Source organism: Trichosurus vulpecula, chromosome 2, assembly GCF_011100635.1.
Source record: "Trichosurus vulpecula isolate mTriVul1 chromosome 2, mTriVul1.pri, whole genome shotgun sequence".
NCBI lineage: Eukaryota > Metazoa > Chordata > Mammalia > Diprotodontia > Phalangeridae > Trichosurus > Trichosurus vulpecula.
Window position 1 is genome coordinate 214,370,295 of NC_050574.1, and position 19,710 is coordinate 214,390,004.

General features: G+C 35.6%; 1 protein-coding gene across 2 annotated transcripts in view; it reads right to left on the reverse strand.

Moving 5' to 3' along the window:
• KCNH7 (potassium voltage-gated channel subfamily H member 7) overlaps nt 1–13,180 on the reverse strand; it is a 211,612-nt gene extending 198,432 nt beyond the window's left edge. The window contains exons 1-3 of one of the 2 annotated variants that reach the window (XM_036746120.1): nt 12,765–13,180; nt 7,750–7,773; nt 315–529 (exon numbers count right to left, since the gene is read on the reverse strand). In XM_036746120.1, the coding sequence (XP_036602015.1) occupies nt 315–529; nt 7,750–7,773; nt 12,765–13,068 (543 nt within the window). In that variant the 5' untranslated portion in view covers nt 13,069–13,180. Of the gene's footprint in view, nt 1–314; nt 530–7,749; nt 7,774–8,168; nt 8,190–12,764 lie in introns of both variants that reach the window. The other variant, XM_036746121.1, reaches the window with a different exon arrangement.
• Between the last annotated feature and the right edge of the window lie 6,530 nt (nt 13,181–19,710).

Here is a 19,710-nt window from a genome sequence, read left to right on the forward strand (position 1 = left end):
AAAACAATAAATATCAAAGCTTGATAAAAGTCACATTAACTACAATAAAACAAAGAAAATACCCTGCAACAATTCTTAGTTAACCCATTTTGGCTTAGTTTTATAATTGATAATCTCTCACTACACAGAATCATTTATTTTGATGTTAAAAGGATCATTCATTATTTTGAGATAAATAGGAGTATAGATAAAAGGCATGCATCTACTGCTAATCCTAACTGTGTTAGGGAGAAATATGTTTCACACACAACAAAACAATGAAAGAAGAGAAAGAATACACGACCCAATGGAAGTTGATCATAAAGCACACCTACCTGGGTAACTTTCTCTGTCACGTTGTGTGTTCGATCTTTAACCTTGGGTGCAATAATTGTTTTCTCAGAAGATGGAGGGGACGAGTTCTTTTTTTCAGTTTTGACGTCTGAAAAATTCAAAGTAAGCTGAGGAATCTTGTTGATGGTGCTGTATTTGTTGAGATTCGAATCAGATGTGGATCCCAGTAGACTTGACTTGATATGATTAAAAGGCCCTAAAAAACCAGAAAGCATTTATAGTAGGTGATATTAGGAAGGAACAGAAGAAGAAATGGATGGTTCTAAATGATAAAACTATTTATCTATGTCACATGCATACCTAACTCAGATAAGACTAAATTCAATGACTTATTACCCAAATATAGGGCTTTGGGTCACTTTCTGACATCCTTTATGCTGCATGTATCCCGGGCCAGAATTTGGCCCTGGGCCTGTAACTAGATAGCAGATGGCAGGTTTAGCTCCTTCCTTCATTAAAGGTTGGAATAAAATAGAAAAACCCAGTTGGCTGTTATTGGTCAAATTCTGAATTCAAATGCCCTTTTGAATCTCTCATAATTCATGCATATCATGGATATGATTCAAGATTTGCTTATGAGAAAGATATACCGACCATGGAAGTTGCAGATATGCAACATCCCCAGGCCAGATTCGTATTCCTTTCCTCTTATTATCCCATGACCTTGGTGCTCTGGATGCTTATGTGATATAACTCCCCAGTCAGAGTCTGAGGAGAAGTGATAAGCTGTCTGGACACCTCACACGTTCTCAGCTTTGCATACAGCAAGGCTTCGAAGCACCCCTGACAAGAGGATGTCATCTTTCCAAAGACATACTAGCTCAGAGTAGCCAAGGGCCAGCAGGATGGGTTGACTACAGATGCGGTAGAGGATGGGGTGTGTGTGGAATAATCGGTGTCTCTTTAGAGGAGAAATCTAATTTCTGTGCAGAATTTTCCTTTTCTTCCTTTTTGTTATTTAAGACTGAATCTCCTTGAGGACTTGGGCATCTGAGAAAAATAGATAGATGATGCTGCCATGCATAGTTTCTTATCTTGGGGATAAGATTTAGTAATCATGGAGGATTTGTCTGAGGTGAGTGCCATATGTACCTTCTCTCTTATTCCCCTCGTGCATTCAGACAAGTTGTTTTAGAACCTTGGCTCATTGCTCACTTGTTTCCTCCTCTCCAGTGTGACCACAGACACTTTACTCTGCTATGGAAACTACTATACTATTGCTTACCCAGGATATCACCGGTGGAGTTTTCTGATTCGAAAGGCAGACTCTCCATGCTCCTTGTTATTTTTTTCTTTACTAACAAATTGGCAGGAAGGATTATTCAAGAATATTGCCTTAATGCTATTCAGGAGCATGTATCATTCGTTACAGAATCCCACGATGTAACTATAACATGTATATTTGAGGATAATTCTGAACCTGCATATCTTGCTTTATGTTACTAGCTTTTTCTTTAAGAATTATGGCAAAACTTGGGGGATTTGAATGGATTTCAAGTACTAGTAGGCAATAGTATAAATACTTCTTTAATTTCCAAGACAGTCATTTGCAGAGCAAGTATTTTAGACCACAATGAACAGTTGATTCTATATAGATGTGATATTAAAAATAAAAACAGTCTATAAATTAAAAGCCTATACAAATTATGAGTTTATAACAAAACTCAGAGGAAATAACAAGGTATTTAACTATGAAAGGTTTAAGAAATTTTAACGGGATAGTTGTTTATGGGACTAAAACAATGTATTTCTTCTTAATTGCAACTCTTCACTTACTGAATTTCATTGATGGTGACAGCCAGGTCTGTCACTATGATGTATTCTATTGCAATATCCCAGCATATATTGTCTAGAATGTCCTAATTTGCATATAGATTCTGACTCTCGTTTTCATTCATGTGACAAGGATTGTAATAAAGGGAGAAAATGGCCCCAAATTAATCTAGTCTTATGACAGGCTTCAGACAGTAGTCTCATTCTTATGATCTTTAGAGAAGTTCCCACTACATATTACCACTTTATTTCCATTAGATGCTATAAACAGTACATATATATGTATATATATTTCCATTAGATGTTATAAACAGTACATATACATATGTATATATACATATATATACATGTATATGTATATATATATGTATATGTATATGTATGTGTGTGTGTGTGTGTGTGTGTGTGTGTGTGTGTGTAGCTTTCTAAGGTCAAATTCAAGAACAGTGACAACTTCCATCACCACCCAAATTGTGACATTTGTGGCTTTTGAAACATTTTTTTCTTTGTGACTAATCTCTTCTAGTCCCTTTAAACTTCTAGTCCACAGCAAAATAAAATTTTCAGCTACTGATAAGGATCTTGACCAGGCTTTATGGGAGGGTGGGTGGTCCAAGAAAATATTATCTTTTTACTGATGCTTTTACTAATTTCTAAAATTTTACTAAAATTTTTTACTAATCTCTTTTACTAATTCTTTACTAATTCGAAATTCTTTGGAATATCTATAGCTTCAGTTGTCACCGTGGCTGTCTAGCACCCACTCCTGAAAGGGTTCTTACACATATAAATCATGACAGCACTATATGGATAGAGTTGTCTCATATGTGATGGCTAAAAAGGAGCACGGCACTGTTAATCTTTTTACTTTGTTTCTATAACTGATCCCAGTTCCCCAATCACTACAACTGAAATGGCTATGATGAAAAATGAAAAAGGGGATTGAGCTTTGTTATTTTTTTCTGTTTCCCAGACATAGACTAGAATAAAATAAGCTTCACTTTAGCAATAAGCTAAAGATGGTTTGGCTTATCTTATTTATGGAAGATGTCTTTTCCTCAGTAGTAAATTCTATTTGTTATGGCAGATTTTTATTCTTAGTGCCTCATATACTGATTCCTGATTATAGTCACCTATAAATTTAATTTGTTCATCAAAAATTATAGTAAGGATTTTAAAACTGTTTTGAGTTTGTCATGGACCTCTTTGGCAGTCTGGGGAAGGCAATATTCCCCTAAGAATAATGTTTTTAAATAACTGAAGGAAATGCTAAGAGATTAGTGAAAATAAAGGTACATATTTTTTCCAATCTATGGACCCCCAAAATCTATCCATGGAACCCAGGTTCAAAAACTGAGATATAGGAGATGGAATTTAATATTGCTCAAAAATTAAGATATTAAACCTGTTGTCTGTATTTAGCTCAGGTAAAGAATTCTTGAGTTAAAGAGATTTGTGGAACCTAGCATCAAACAAAGGTTTTCCTATAAACCAAAATTTTATTTAATCTTTTATATTGTAGCTCATTATACTTTCTTAAAAATTAATTTTGCATTCAAATGTTTATATTCCAAAGCTTTTGAAAATCTACAAGAGGAAACGAGCTGGTTTAGAGTATTTTTCAAAACGTTAATGAGAGTATTCCTGCTACTTGAGTCTGGTAATTTCAATAACCCTCACTTCAAATCTGAGAAATCTGAGGTAGAGATCAGGGCCACAAAGCAATTGGATTCAAAAGCTAGAAATCAGAAATCAGAGCTTCCTACTTCCTAATTCTGTTTTAAGAAATGACTTCATTGAGCACTTGAAAAGTGAAAGGCAACCTTACTGAAAGTGATCAAGACCTGAGAGGAGAAGGAAGATAATGAAAGAAAGGAGAGTAACCTGAGAAGCTGAGGAGATGAATTTAAATAAAATGAACTCTTACCAACACAGGCAATAGGAAGATAAGTACATACTTAGAAGACAAAGGAATAGTAGAGAGTCTGGTATTCTTGTTTTGTTTTTTTTGGCAGGGCAATTGGAGTTAAGTGACTTGCCCAAGGTCACACAGCTAGTAAATGTGTCAAATGTCTGAGGCCACATTTGAACTCAGGTCCTCTTGACTCCAGGGCTAGTGCTCTACTCACTACATCACCTAGCTGCCCCTCTGGTATTCTTCAGAGAGATAATTACCAATTCAAAAGACCCAATTGCCCAATGTATTGGGAGATATTGGAAAACAAGAAACTTAATTTAAAAATCCAATAGCTGCATAGAGGCTTGAAATATGGTAAAAATTTCTGATCAAGTATAAAATTAGGGCAGGTTCAAGGGTTTGAATACAAAGACCCATGATACACTTAGAGAAACCAAATCTAAAGGTTTAGAAAAAAACACCTGACAAACTAAAAGGACATTAAAGTTAAGGCTACTTAACTGCAATATTAAAATATTACTTAAATTCACTAGGCATTGAAGGAAGACTAAAAATAATATCTTCATTGTATAAGAAAGGAAACATAGCTGAGGTCATAGCACTGCTTTTAAAAAAACAAAACCAAACAAAATTAGTTTTTCCTCAAGAAATAAGATGTAATCGGAATCAAAGTCTGTGCATGGAGATGGCATAGAAATAAATCAAGCTAGAAGTATTCAGATCAGCAGGTTTAAGGTGTCTCTTAGGAACACAGGATTTTTTCTGAAGTTATCACAGCATTATTTAGCTGGGCAGCCTTAGTATTTGAAAAATGCAAATAGGGCCTTTCTGAAAAAAGATCATGGAAAAAGAACACTTCTAAGCATCATGTACCAATCAGGTTAACACTTGGAAAGAGCCTGGAAGGAACACTTGTGCATTTCTGATAGAATTTTATTCAATGTATGTAGTGTTTAATATATAGTGTAGGCATATAAGATAACAAAGAGCCTATGTCATCAGAGAATCAGTTTGTGACTACTTAGCAGCTTTCGTGAAAAAGTCTAAATCAACCTGCTTCTACTGAGGATAGCCATTCTATTCCTAGTTAGAAAAAAGGTGAAAGCTATAATAACTCACGAACAGGGCTTTTGTTTTTGTTCCATACTAGAGACTTAGACAAGTTTGGGAAATGGCTATTCCATGGTTGGACACTGCATAACAATTAAGAATAATGTCTTCAAAGGGTCTCAGTGGTTCAGTGATAAGAACTCTCAGATCAGATATTTTATCAGTGATTTAGATAATGAATAGACAACACGGGCATTGATGAGGCAGGTACAGGGAAGAAGTTGAATAATTCAAATAGGATTAGAATTTGAATAATCTATGATGTTACAGAAATGGTTATACTATCTATATAGTTATATTCAAAATTAATGAAGTAATCCTTCCATTTGTTTTGATAATGATGAAGCCTTTCTTTATAGACTATGGCCAGTTATTTTGAGGAAATGATAGCATCAAACATTTAAGTTTATTAAAGGGAATGAATGGATCTTATGAGAAATGGTTAAGTAGGAATGATTTAACTTTAGAAGCAAAGGTTGAACACTGATTTAATAATGGTCTTTAAGTTAAAGTGTTATTACATTAAATGGTAGTGTCCAGCTAGTGCTTGAGTACGCTGAGGAGACACTACGAGGAAAGGAGATTAAATTCCAGCAAGAAGGATTTAGGCGAGTTTTGTGGGTCAGAAGATGCTCTAACAAGCTGCTAGAGAAGGCAATGCAATCACTTACTTTGGATAGCTCTGATAAAAGAATATAAACCAACCTCTTCATGGTGTTGTGTATATATCTGAGAGGTGTATCGCCTGGATGGAAACAAATAAGATGAACCTGAAGTTCTTCCAAGCCCTTGCCTGATTATATCTCAGTAAATAAGGTTTCTTTATGATGCTAGGCATTTAAATAATTTAGTCACACTTCTGGGTTTTATTAATGTATCAATATCAAAATTAATATGAGGTAGGTAAGTGTTACCAAAGGCTATAGTGCTGGATATTGAGTCAGGAAGACTTGAGTTGAAATCCAGTCTCAGACTCCTACCAGCTGCATGACTCTAGTCAAGTCACTGAAAATTTGTCTGCCTCAGTTTACTTATATGTCAAATGGGGATAATAATAGCACCTACCTCCCAGGGTTGTTATGAGGATAAAATGAGTTTAAATTTGTAAAGTGCTTTGTAATCCTTAAAACAATCTGAAAATGCTAGCTATTATTAGCTCTCGTTTTTAATTATTATTAGAACTTGTTTTCAATTATGTAATGCCTAAATCCGTTTCTGGGAAGCCAGAAAACCATTTTGCAAATATTTTTTGTGATTGACAATTATAGCTAGCTACTTTGTGGAAAACTTGAATAACCACTCAGACCTTATCTAGCAGTTTTCAGAACTAGTAATATGATGATTCCTCTCCAATAAATATTGGACATAATGAGAATCTGTATTTATATTTACCTTTCAATTAACTTTTAACATCTCAAGATAAAAATTTATCAAAATAAAGTTTTCTATAAATTAATTAAATGAAGAGCTCTTACATGATACAGCTATAGAGAAAGAGAGTCAAAAGCTATATGTGAAATTGCCCATTTTATTTAAAACAGGGAATGAAATTAAATAACACTGAAGAGAATTTGAAGAACAAAACAAATTAGTTGGAAATAGAAACATTATGTTAGAGGTCTGTGGATATTGACTATCTGAACTATTTATTCTTGAAAGAATAATGAACTCATGTTTATTTTTATTGAGGAGAAACACGCGACAGCAAAATTACCCATGAGCTTATTGTTAATTAATAATATGTAAAGGAGATGCTTGTTTTAAATATAGCCCAAGTTGGCAAGCCCTAAAAGTTAGTACTATCTGCCTATATAATGTCGGTTGCAGGCTGATGCCTGAATCATAGTTACAAAAAACCCTTATCACTGTAAATGACACTAATTGGCCTCCTTGTTGACAGTCACAGTGGATAGGCTGTGTGGATAGGCTCTATTTACCATAGAGACTGAAACACCTTCCCACCATTACAGGTGATCCTTTCAGTTCAAATTCTAAGGTCTTTGGATAAAATCAAAGTGAGGGAACTCTGCCACATTTTCTATTTGTTCAAAATTAGCTTTTTTGTAGTAAGGTCTTCAGTCTGCAATGCTGTTTATCCAAAATCTTCACCATCACCAAATACATAGGAGTGAAAAATAAACAAAAGTACATAGTGTACAGAACACCACTGATATTCACAAGAAGCCAAAATAGTGAGTTTTCAGTATACCAGGTATGATTGCTTTATAAAATTTGCACATGCAACACACATGCATCAAAGGAGGAGTTCTTATTACAATATGCACAATATTTAGCTGCATGCATGGCCTTACAGAGAAGATGAAAAAACAATTTTCAATCTGACATTAAACAATGATGTTCTTATCTTTTGTGACACCTTGTATCTAATGGGATATGAAAGAAGGTGGACAAAACAAACTTTAAATTTTTAATCAAATCCAAATTCACTAGAAGGTATGGCAGAGTAGCCTTTTCCTTGTTGCTGTTCCAGTTAATATCAGTGATTTGAGACTAATTTTGGATGCAATTAAAAACTATTTAAAGGTGATATTGAATATCAAGAAATGAATGTCATGCATGCACATTTTACTACTACAGTAAACTTGAAACCATACCCCCTGCCATCCAGGAACGTGAAACTAGTTTTAAGGAGACAAAAGAGGAATAAATGAAGAGACTACCATGGAGCTCTGTTCCCGTCATTTATGTCTACTCAACCATTTTATATGTGAAACAGATCTACGTGCCTCCTTCCCAGTGGAATTAGTTTAAATATCATAATCTTTCAGATGCGCCATTGTCAATTTGTCCTCATACTTCTTCCAGTAAGTACGGGCTTACAGTGACTTAGTGGAGTACATTATAATGTCTCTAGTAAAACCAAGCCAAACTCCAAACTACTTCAATAACATGCCCGTCCTTATAGAGGTCAGCATGAGAATGGAATATTATACAGGTCATATGACAGGCAAGGTAACATGCCAAATAACATGGCGCTTTAAGCATCAGAACAAAATCTATACTTGTACATTACCTTTGACATGGCGACCATTGTCTGTATTCAGCATTGTAAGAATAAAGAAAAGGAGAGAAAGATAAAAAGGAGACTAAAAACTGCATTTTGTTCTCAGAATTACCATTGTAAAAACATATCAAAGAAACAGAATGCAATAGATTAGATTGTGCCATTAATTGGAATTAGCACAAATTTTTTTTCTTTAACCATGCAAAAGGGAAACTAATTTAAATTAAATTCATTTGATATTTTAAACATTCCATTTTAGAGAACATTAAAAAGTCATCTGACTTTATTTTTTCAATGATGTCCAATTATGCTAATATGGAGAATGGCTTCCTCAGCTGGCAATAATTTCAGTGCAAAAATATTAATCCAGTTATGTGCTAAATTCCAATGTTTCCTGAAACAGCACCTAGAAGATATGTGGGAAGAAAGATTATATAATACTACATACGTCAAAATAATTTTCACATTTGGAAGTTATACTTTCTCATTAAGAGTGGATTGAAAACTTTTGTTAAGTCTAGATATATCCATTTCACTTCATATTTGTGTCCATCCATGTTGAATTACTCATCTTTTAAAGAAACTGGGTAGTTTCAATACACTTTAGTAAATGGACATATGTCAAGTATTTAATGTGTATTGTGTTAATAGTAAGAACATATAAAATGCTAGGCTATCTCAAAATATTTATTAAATATGTTTTTCACAAGTCCATTGTGATTACTTAATACACTTGATGTCTTAATACTAATGAGGTTCCCACTGTGTTTTAGGTGCAAATTCAGTGTATCAAGACAACATAAATATGAAAGATTTCAGACTGTTTTCAAAACAGGGAAATCTTCCATTGGTATTGTAGCATTTATTTTGCCTAAGTGTCATAAAATGAGACTTGAAATAATTAGCTATTTCAACATTAGCCAAATATATCCAAGATTTTCAAAAAATGATCAACATTTCGGCAACATCTATACTACTACTAAGCATGTATAAAACCTTGAGATATATTCTGATTGTTTCAATTCACAAAATTGAAACAATTTCAACAGCAAATGTTCAGTCTATTGAACTGTCGAACTAAACATGTCCTTGGACTCCAATATACAAATGGAATTGAGGTATAGCTGCCAACTCTTTTCCTCTCTTTTTGAACCACAAGTTGCAGATATGTAGGACAACTAACAGAAGGTGAGCGTATGGGTCATACAGGATGACCACTTCCATTTGAACTGTGTCCACCCAAGCTGCTGGTTTATATTTAGATTTCCATTATGAAGCTGCTTTAAATTATTGGAAAATAGCTTCTTTATTTCCCCAAATCACATCATTGCTCCAAAAGGAGTGAAAAGATGAAAACACCTAACATATGTAGAGAAGCTCTCTTGTTTGGCAAAATCAGCTATCAGAATTAAAAACCAACTAGGTGATTTAACATTTTCTACAAATTATAGTAAAAGGATAAAACATTGATCCACAAAAGGTGTCGGTTTTATTTCCCTTTAGAAATGAACCAGTTTCTAAAAGATTTCAAAGAACATAGTCCTATGAGGTCTGGTCAATCTTATTTTAATCTACTTGAGAATACCTACAAATGCTCAACAGTACAAGAACAGAATAAAATATCTGTTTTTATCATTCCATCACTACAGGAGTGATGACAAAAGAAAGACTCTTGCAAGTAAAAGATGTACCTTTGAGGAGTGATTGGAAAGTTCTGAAAAGGGGAAGGGAAGAAAAGGAAAGGAAGGTATGAATGGACTGGGGGAAATCTTGGTATTGAGTTTCTGTTAGATCTACCATTCTGTGTTCAAACAATGTTAATTACCTGCTTAGGTAGAGACACATATGAAATATTAAATTAGTTATTAAATAGATAGGTTTGAGTTATGTCAATAACTTAACACTAATGGAGACCTCAAAGACCCAATCAAAGATTAGATGTCAATAAAATCATCTTTTTTTTTTTAAGTCTATGGCTATGTTATGCATTGCTGTTTGCTCAAATTGATAGTTTCTGACACTAGGATTCTAGACGATGAATTTGACTACTATTTACCTGAATATTTTTGTTAACTTTGGTCACTTAATTTACTAAAGTGTTAAAGTGATTGTGTAATTCCTGGCTCTGTGATTGACTTGTAAAGGGTTACTGTGGTTAAGTTTCCACTTTGTGCATTATCTATGATCTTTGCTTCCTCTTTCACTATTCTACAGCAGAGATAAGTAGTTTCAATGTCATTGCTGGAGGTATGGCTATTATCTTTTCTGCAAATTCTGCCTTCCCTCAATTCCTGTGATATTGGGATTTCCTTCTCTTCTTATCCTTTGACTGAGGTTCCTGTCTGCTCTGATTTTCCATTTTCCCCAGCCTTTTCAATGTTCTACAATTGTTAAACCCAGATTTGTTATAATCCTTCTGCTCTTCTCCTTTTACTCCTTGAGGGAGGGGCTGGGGAATCTAATCTATTTAATGATTTTAATAAAAATTTCAAGGGTTGTTTTGCAGGTGATTCTCAAATGGACACTCCATTACTCCAACTTTTCATTTTTTCTCCAAGACTAGATCTCTAGTTTCTTGAACTTCTTTATTTAAATATCTCACAAAAACTCCAAATGTACCATGTCAAAAATGATGCAATGATCAATTTTCTTTCATGACCAGTAATTTCCCCATTACTAGTAACATCACTACTCTAAGTAGTTCCCCCCTCTCCCAAACCCAGACTTGATTTTGAAATTGGAGTCATTTTGGAATCCTCTCTGTCTTCTTCCCCCATCTCCAATTTATCACTAGATTTCATTTATTCCTTATAAACTGAGCAGCTCCATTTTCCCTTACTTTTCTAATCATTCTTATACAGGCTTCTACCATTCCATACCCTGCTAGACGATCAAGCCACCTATAATCATTTGAGCTGTTAGGACAATCTATCATCTCTATTCTTTTCAATGTCATTTCCTTGATTAAACAAATCTAAGCTCATCAGTCTAGTATTTTTGACTCTTCACCATTCTGTGAAGAATCTGAATTTCAAACTATTTTAACAGAAAATAGTTTGAATTTTCTTAATTATATTACTAAGCTAATTATCAGAACCAGCTGTGTTGGTATGTCCAGCAGAGGTGCTCTATGGCCTACTTTAATTAATATAGAAGAATCTTGTTTTTACTAGTGTATGTATGTAAATGGACAATGATAAATTTTTTTTAGCAATTTTTAAAATGTAGACTTAAGCTGGGCAAAACTGAAATATTACATGTAGTGTTTTACTTATTAATTCTTTTCCAAATTAATTAGTGCAAGTTCTGCCTACATAAGAATTATCACAAATTCTAAATTTTTTGAATTGCGACTAATTAGGTTTTAAGCTATTAATTTGCACTTTAGTAGATTTTTGTTGTAGTTATTATAGTTATAATAGTTATTATTATAATGCTATCTGCTATTATGCATTTGTATGTTTTCTGACTTTCCAATTAGATTATAAGCTACTTGCAGGGAGGATAAGCTACATCTTGGATTTTTATATCCCCCTAAAGTAATTAGTATAGTATTCTGGACTTTAGGGAATATTTCCATCTGTCTCACATTAACTCTTTTGAAAAAGTTAGAGTATACCAATAATTAAAAAATACTCATTTTGAAAATGACGGCTTTTTATCCTACTGTGAAATGCAGTATAAATTTTATGGCAGAAGAGTTAATAGGGCTGACATATTTAGGTCATTTTGTTATTACAAACCCAGATTTTCTAATTTGATTAAAATGTATTAATTGCTTATTATGTGCCGGGTGCTGTGTTAGATGCTAGAAATATAAAGATGAAAAACAACTCAATTCCTATCATTAAGGAATTATAATTTAATATGTGAAACATGGCACATATACCATAGACAGAAGATAGACCAGGAAAGGGCAAAAGGAGAAAATAAAGTGTTCTAGGAACATTTAAGGAGGAAGAGATCACTTTTACCTAAGGGTCTACAAGGTTAGTTATCAGAGAAGGTTTCATGCAGAGGAGACACGTGAACCTTGACAGAGGAAATGGACTTAAATAATAGGGAATATATTCTAGGTATAGAAGATGACTTTTATTCATGGAAACAGGAGGAGTATTGAACAAAATTAGGTTTATTTTCAGCTATTTGATTAGTTCACTGGACTTCTTTGTAATTACTATGTCTTTTAGAAATAATTGTTTAATAGAATACCTCCATTCATAGCAACCATCTCTGACCTCTTTCTTTCCACCCAGTTCATACAGCGATTTGCTAAGTGTGATAAAAATGAATTATATTGTGCATCATAGTGTTTATCACCTAAGAGTGTCTTGTAATGAACATGAATTAATTAACACCACATAGGGTAGGGGGATACTTGTTGTAATGTCAGAGAAATAAAAACACAGAAAAGTCAGGTCATCCATTTGGAGTCACAGTAGGAGGTGGTTATAGTTATGAAAGTCAATCTTAACACTTCAAAACTCTTTACCTTTTGTCAAAGTTTTCCCTCCTATCCTAAGGGTCCAACTTAAAATCAGTCACAACAAGGAAATGATCTCTCAGGATATATCAAAATACACTTAATTTTTTTTTCAAACATACCTTCACTTGCATGTCGGTCCCTAAATACATTCTTGGGATGGACACTGAATCCTTCTATATCATGCACTGAAGATGCCCTTCGTATACTACAAATACTTTCCTTTGATCTGGAATGGGTCAGTTGGGAGCTTGACTGCAGCATGTCAGGGTAGAGTCTGTCCCATTGCCGTTTGGGAGAGGAATGATCAAGTGGCCCTGATATATTAACCAAGGGAGAACATTTGCTGGGTTGTATCAGTGCTTTTGTGTCATCTGCTTCAGAGGGGCTGCAGCTTTCCTTTGTAGGGGATTTAAAGTGCTTCATGGCCACTGAGTCATCACTGTGCTTGGACGAGTCAATCACCACCACATCTGGGTCTTCTTGTGGTAAGGATTGCTTTCGGTAGGTCAGGAGCCTCAGACCAGGCAACTTGAACCCAAAAAGTTTGCCTACAGGTAAATGCAAAAAGAAAAGAACATCACAGAGAAAAAAGAAATACACCGTAAGTGTTTTTTTTAAACAAAACATTTCTTCTGTGTGTGTGTATGTGTATGTTTTAGCAAAAAAACAACAACTAAGCATTGTTTATATATGTCCATACCAACGAGATGAGTTATAAATTAATGGGCTGCCAGGTGGCTCGGTGGATTGAGTGCTGGGCCTGGAGTCAGAAAGACTCATCTTCCTGAGTTCAAATCAGTTCTCAGATAATTATCTGTGGGACCTTGGTCAAGTCACTTAACCCTGTTTGCCTCAGTTTCCTCATCTATCAAATGATCTAGAAAAAGAAATGGCAAACCACTCCAGGATTGTTGCCAATAAAACCCCAAATGGGGTCACGAATAGTCAGATATGACTGAAAAACAACTGAACAAAATAAAATTAATACCCAAGCCATGCATATCTAGTAGACGGAACACTGCTGAAGTATTTTATAAGAATGACAAGAAGTATAATTATTCCATGTAGGAGGTAAAAGAGCACATGTTTTTAAATATCAGAGTTGCCTAGTCACAAGAAAGTAGACTGTATTTAATATATTAAAATATGCTATATTATTTAAGTTGAAAACACTTATCAATTTTCTTTCTATAGGTTCCATATGTACTATGGAGAGGCTTTAATGAACTAGGTGGAGATAGGAGACAAAGGGGAGAGGAGAGTACTGAAAGAAGTACAAAGAAAGGGACAGATAGTGGAATGAACTAGGACAGTGAAGAAATAGTAAGGAGATGAACCTGATGGAAGTAGTGGGGATGTTGGGGACTGGTGGGAGATTTGGTTCGATGTGGGAGGGGCTCATCTAGGGCATTAGGTCACTCTCCCTGTCACTACTTTTTCTGCAAAGGTTTTGGACTTTATTTTTTAATTAGGGAAGGAAGTAATGTGACCTATTTCTCTACCTGTGGAGAAGAAATTATACTTAGTATCTTTATCTTTTCTTTGAAGTTTGAAAAAGATTATACTAAAATATACATCTCAGAGTATGTAATATGAATAAAGAGGACAAGGAAGAAATCTGGGTAGCTTAAAGAGTGCAGAAAATGAAGAGATTAAGGAAAGAACCCAAGCCAATATTTCATGATGCTCTGGGGCCACTAAATACTACAGATTTCTCAGGCCATGGTTTCTAACCTTTTTGAATATGATGGTCTCTTTTTAATTTATTTTTTATTGTTAGGGTTGGAGCTTGACTCAGGTAGTTTAGGTTCAATAATGGAATAAGATGAGACTCTCATAAGTAATCAACAGTTAACAACAAGTTTACATAAGCATACCAGGAGAAGGACATTTAACAAGGATGGGCACTGACGCCTCCTGAGTGGAGCTCCTTTGACTAAATTTCCCATTGTGTTCCACCAGCCAAGCATCACAGAGAATGCCCAGAGTTCCTCATGACTTGGTAGTACTCAGGTGACCAGGAACCAATGTCAAAAGCCTGAGCTTTTTGTTCCCTGAGCCACCCAAAGCAAGCCAGTCCTAACAACGCCACTTTTTGGTCTTCTAGGCTTTCCATGGGTAGGACTTGTACAATGATCACTGAATGTAGTATTGGCACCAATGTGGTAGAGCCAATTAGCTTGGGATTAGAGTAAGTGATGGGTTACAGGAGGGCTGCCTTATGTCCCTGTGCATTCCAGTGACCAGTTTTCTCCACTGGGCTACCATAGTGTTGGGAGCCACTCTGCTATCTGTTGCAACTGGGGTTTACATATCTGCCTAGTGCCCACTGATGTCTGCTGTTACCGGGATATACATTTGTGCTCATTCTTTCCTGGCTAGCAGGGCATGGTCTGCATTGTATTCTGCTGCCCTGAGCCAGCACCACTGGGACCTCAGTCTATTCCTCATGCTTGAATTGTAATCTACCAGCCATGCATCAGAGGGAGCACTTGGAGCTCCCTATGGCTGTTTTGTATTCAGGTGACCAGGAACTGATATCAATAGCCTGAGCCTTTAGAACCCTGAGCCGGCCAAATCTTAAGGATGATCTCAATACCTTTTAAGGGAGAAAAACCAGAGAAGTGTCTTAACTTTAATGGGTGCAGGAATTAGGATATTGTTCCTACCACATCCCCATTGATAGTATGTTAGGGTGGGATTGGGAAAACCACTGATCAATCTGATGAATGTTTCAATAGATCTGATGAGATTATAGGTTGCAGACCTTTTCTGGAAGAAGTGTTTCCCATGTAGTGTTTCCACATGCACCTTAGTCCTTTATCTAAGAAGAAACAGAGAACTCTTCTGATTGGTCCCTAGTAACTGGGGCTGTCTCTGAGGGGAAGGGAGGAGAGACTATAGTTTGAGGAGCTAACCCCTCTGTGATCTAAAGGATTTGACCTTTTTTTGTATCTCCTGAACTTTCTCTCTATTAGACTTCCAGATTGGACCACAGCAAGGTGGTAGATGGGATTTCTCCTACTCACTTCCCTCTCCCCACCAAAAAAGGCAACTTTCAAGGAAAGCACATGAAAAGTGGCCTATGCTTTCCCACATTAATCTTGAAAGGATAGTTTCTGAGTCTATCAATCCTGGATCTGAGCACAAGTAAGAGATTAGTGATATTGAGAATGGATGCTTTCAGTGTTATGGGTGATTTATTAGTTCCTGAGTGGGAGTTCCTGAGTTTGAGAGTTAGGTTCTAAATTCTTAGAGGGAAAAGATTTCTTCAAGGAGTGCTTTTTTTGATAAAAAGATGAATGCCACAAAAGAATCCCTCTTTAGTTGGAAGATTGAAGCCATGTCATGGGGTGGGACTAAAAGACTAGATCTTATGAAACTAGCTATTGTGAGTTGCTCAGATGATCTAGGTCTGAGGTGAATAGGGAATATCTTTTCAGCAGTACCCTAAAGTGTCTTTATCTTTCAGAAAGAAGCTATTGAATTTAATGGGCTATTTGAGGGTTCTATGTTTCATGAGTTTGTTTGTGAACATCTATGTCATTGCAGTGGTGTATATTCTGTAGTGGGTGAAATAGAAGTTATTCCTTTCCTCATTTGTAAAACTGGAGGATTAGACTAGATGGCATCTGAGGTCTCTTCTAGCTCTAAAGCTATGTTTCTATGGTCCTATGAACCTTCAATATACATGTTTTATATATTAAGTGCCTGTAGAGAAGTTGGAGAGCTTATCATTCAATTTTGCGGAAAACATAGAAATGCTTAAGCTTTGTTTTAGTGACTTTTCTCTTTAAAGCCAGGTGGGGATATTAACCCCAGATATTTTTGACCACCCCCCATAAGGTCAAGACCCCAGGATATAATGCTGGACCTCCAGTGACTCTGGGAGATGGGTGTCAATAGTAGTTTATTAGTATTTATTGATTGAGGAAACTGATGACAAAAAGGCATTACAAATGAATACTTTTAAATGAATTTGTATTTTGTCAATTACATGGCCAATATGAGGTGTACCGTGGTGTAATTAGTACTGGCCTTAGAGTCAGGAAGACCTGGTTTAAGTCATAGTTTTGAGATATACTAGCTACTATGTCCATGGATAAATTATTTATCAGGGATTTCAGGCAACTCTCTAAGACAGAAATTCTAAAACTGAGGCCATGAGCTTGTTTTTAAAAAATATTTTTAAAACTATATTTCAATATAGTTGCTTTCCTTTGTAATCCTATGTATTTTTTAGGTCTTTGCATATATTTTTCTAAGAAGGGGTCCATAGGCTTCCCCATACTGCCCAGGGACCCATGACACAAAAATGGTGAACGACCCCTGAACTAGATGATTTCTTTTGTCTCTTGAATCTCTAAATTTATGATCCTAAGTTTTCTGTTTTCCTAGCCAGCATTCTAGTCTAGTTCTTCTTCACCTCAAGTCTGATTCACTGCTACAAAAACAGTGATAAATACACTTCCAGCTTTTCTCCTTTTCCAATCTAACTTAGAAGATAATTGCCAGAAAAATATTTATGAAACTCCATTTTAATTATTTTGATCAACTTGGATAAAATCAAAACTTTTCACTGCAGCATTCAGGACCTTTCTTTCTTGTGTTGACTACATTGATTCAACTTTGCCTATTGTCACACTGTAGAATGGCCTTGTTACTCTTGTCAGACCTGCTTGGTCCCACTTCTATGCATTAATTTTTTTTACACTATTCCTTCTCTAGATGCAACTATTGTCTCCTTTCTAGCACCTCCCCTTCCTTTCTTTAAGATCTGGCTAAGACTCAGCTCCTCTAGTAACTTTTTCTTTGCAATCCTTCAACACTTAAATATATACTACTTGGGTTACATTGCTGTGCTACATCCTTGGTCCTCTAGTTATTTCATTTATGCATGATTTCCTCAACTCTATTATCACTTGAGGGAGAAACTATATCTTCTGTTTTTTATTTTTTGTTTTTCAAATGCTCTATAGAATCTAATCTTATGTTGTTTTGTAGTCAATGGATTCCCTGTAAGCATATGTTGAATTAATTCAAGATTAAATTTGCAGGGAGTCCATGAAACTGAGTATGTACTCAATTTATATTAGAAAGAAAAACAGACCTTTTCATCATTCTGATGCATTTACTTTGGTGAAATTACCTTCCAGGAATGTGAAATATTGGGGCAAATTGTCTCAAAATTAGAAATTAACACATTTACTAATATATGATATGAATGCCCACATAGGTTGTCCCAATATATAGATGTGGTTTGTGTGTGGCCTGGATAGATAGGATCTGACACATGGTCTTCATTGAGGAGGATAGCCAAGGGCAGTGTTTATACTGCTTGCATACTAGCTGGGACAGGCAGCCCAAGGAGTACAAAGAGGCTAGATTTTCTTTACTTTAGTCTCCTACAGGGTACTGGGGTAGGCTTATATTCATCTACCCTCTTCATATGTCTCTGTTCTAGGGATTCAGGTCTGAATTCAGAAGGAAAGCCACTTTACTTGTTGCTCTTAGGGGCAAGGTAGATTTTTAGCTTCTACTTATCAGCCTACCTGTTTCCTACAAAACACTGGTTATACAAAAGACCATCAAAATAGAGATTATCAAGTAAACTCATTTATCTAAATCAAAATACCAAATAGAAATCGGAGAAGTCCTACAGATTAGAATATGACGAAAATTATACAGAAGGAATGAATGCTTTGGTTGGGGGCAAGAAAATATCTCGGTTCAAATGGAGAGAGGGTCCAGTCTTGCTTAGGGAGGTCCATTCTAGTAGTTTCTAGGGACGTAAGCTAGAAATCAAAGACATGTTGATGTGACTGTTGACTCTCTTGAGGAGTATCTGGAATCATATGTCTTTTTCAAAACAAAATAAAGACTCTGGTTCCAACTCATTAAATCCTTTAAGTATTGGACTTTAATTAACGCAGCATTGCATCCTGCTCAGCATTTTCTTTGCCAGTTAGGAGTCACATATCCCTTCATACCATTGTGCAGCTAGGTGGTGCAGTAGATAGAGTGGCCGGGCCTGGAGATCCTTACTAGCTGTGTGACCCTGGGTAAGTCACTTAACCCTGTTTGCCTCAGTTTTCTCACCTGTAAAAGAAGCTGGAGAATGAAATGGCAAAACCACTCTAGTATCTCTGCCAAGAAAACCCTGAATGTGGTCATGAAGAGTTGGAAATGACTGGAAATGGCTGAACAACAACATCCCTTCATATCCAGCATGCAGCACAAGGGTGACCCTCTCCCACCTTACTTGGGTAGGAACCTGGTTACACAAAAATCCATTGTTCCCTGAGGAACGGGGATCAGATGGGTATGTAACATCTATATCACAGATGATGTACCCATTCTAAACTGAATTGTTCCTTCTATTATTTTTTTTCTTGTTTTTTTTTCCCCTGAGAGGGGGCATTATTCCTGCTCTGATTGAAGATGTGGCTTTGGAGTGTTTTGAAACAGTGCATTTCAGTGAGTTTCCTGTACAATAGGCAATTTGGAATAATAACCGTTAAATAGGCTATTTTATTTTTCTAATCAAATGCTACACTTTCATGACTAACCTTTTTACTTGTGATCTAACAGCTAAGTTCTGGGCATAGTTGAAGTAGGATGTACCTATTTTATTGAAAAAAAGATACCAAAAGCCCCCACCCCACCCAATCAAGTGTATTCACCAATAAGTGACAGATAAACAAGATGTAGACAATAGCTGGAGGTGCCCATTTCCATTCTGTACAAACAAGATTAAATAGTAGCACATTATGGCAGCTGTTTAGGAAAGTGCTCTTACATATTTCTCCTAACAAATTACATATACTTGAGTCAATTGCCCACAGTTAAAACTTAGTGAACTGCAGCAAAATCATTTGATAAGTTGTTTTTTTAAAATGCATATGAAATTGAGTTCTAAAGCAGTTCATAGATCATTTCAGCAAACTTATTACTACACGTCCATGGTCAGATGCCTGCTAGTATTCATTTGTCATCAATTACATTATACCCCTTTTAAAAGGCATTCTTAAGAGTTCCTTGAATTAACTGCTATACAAAGCTTTT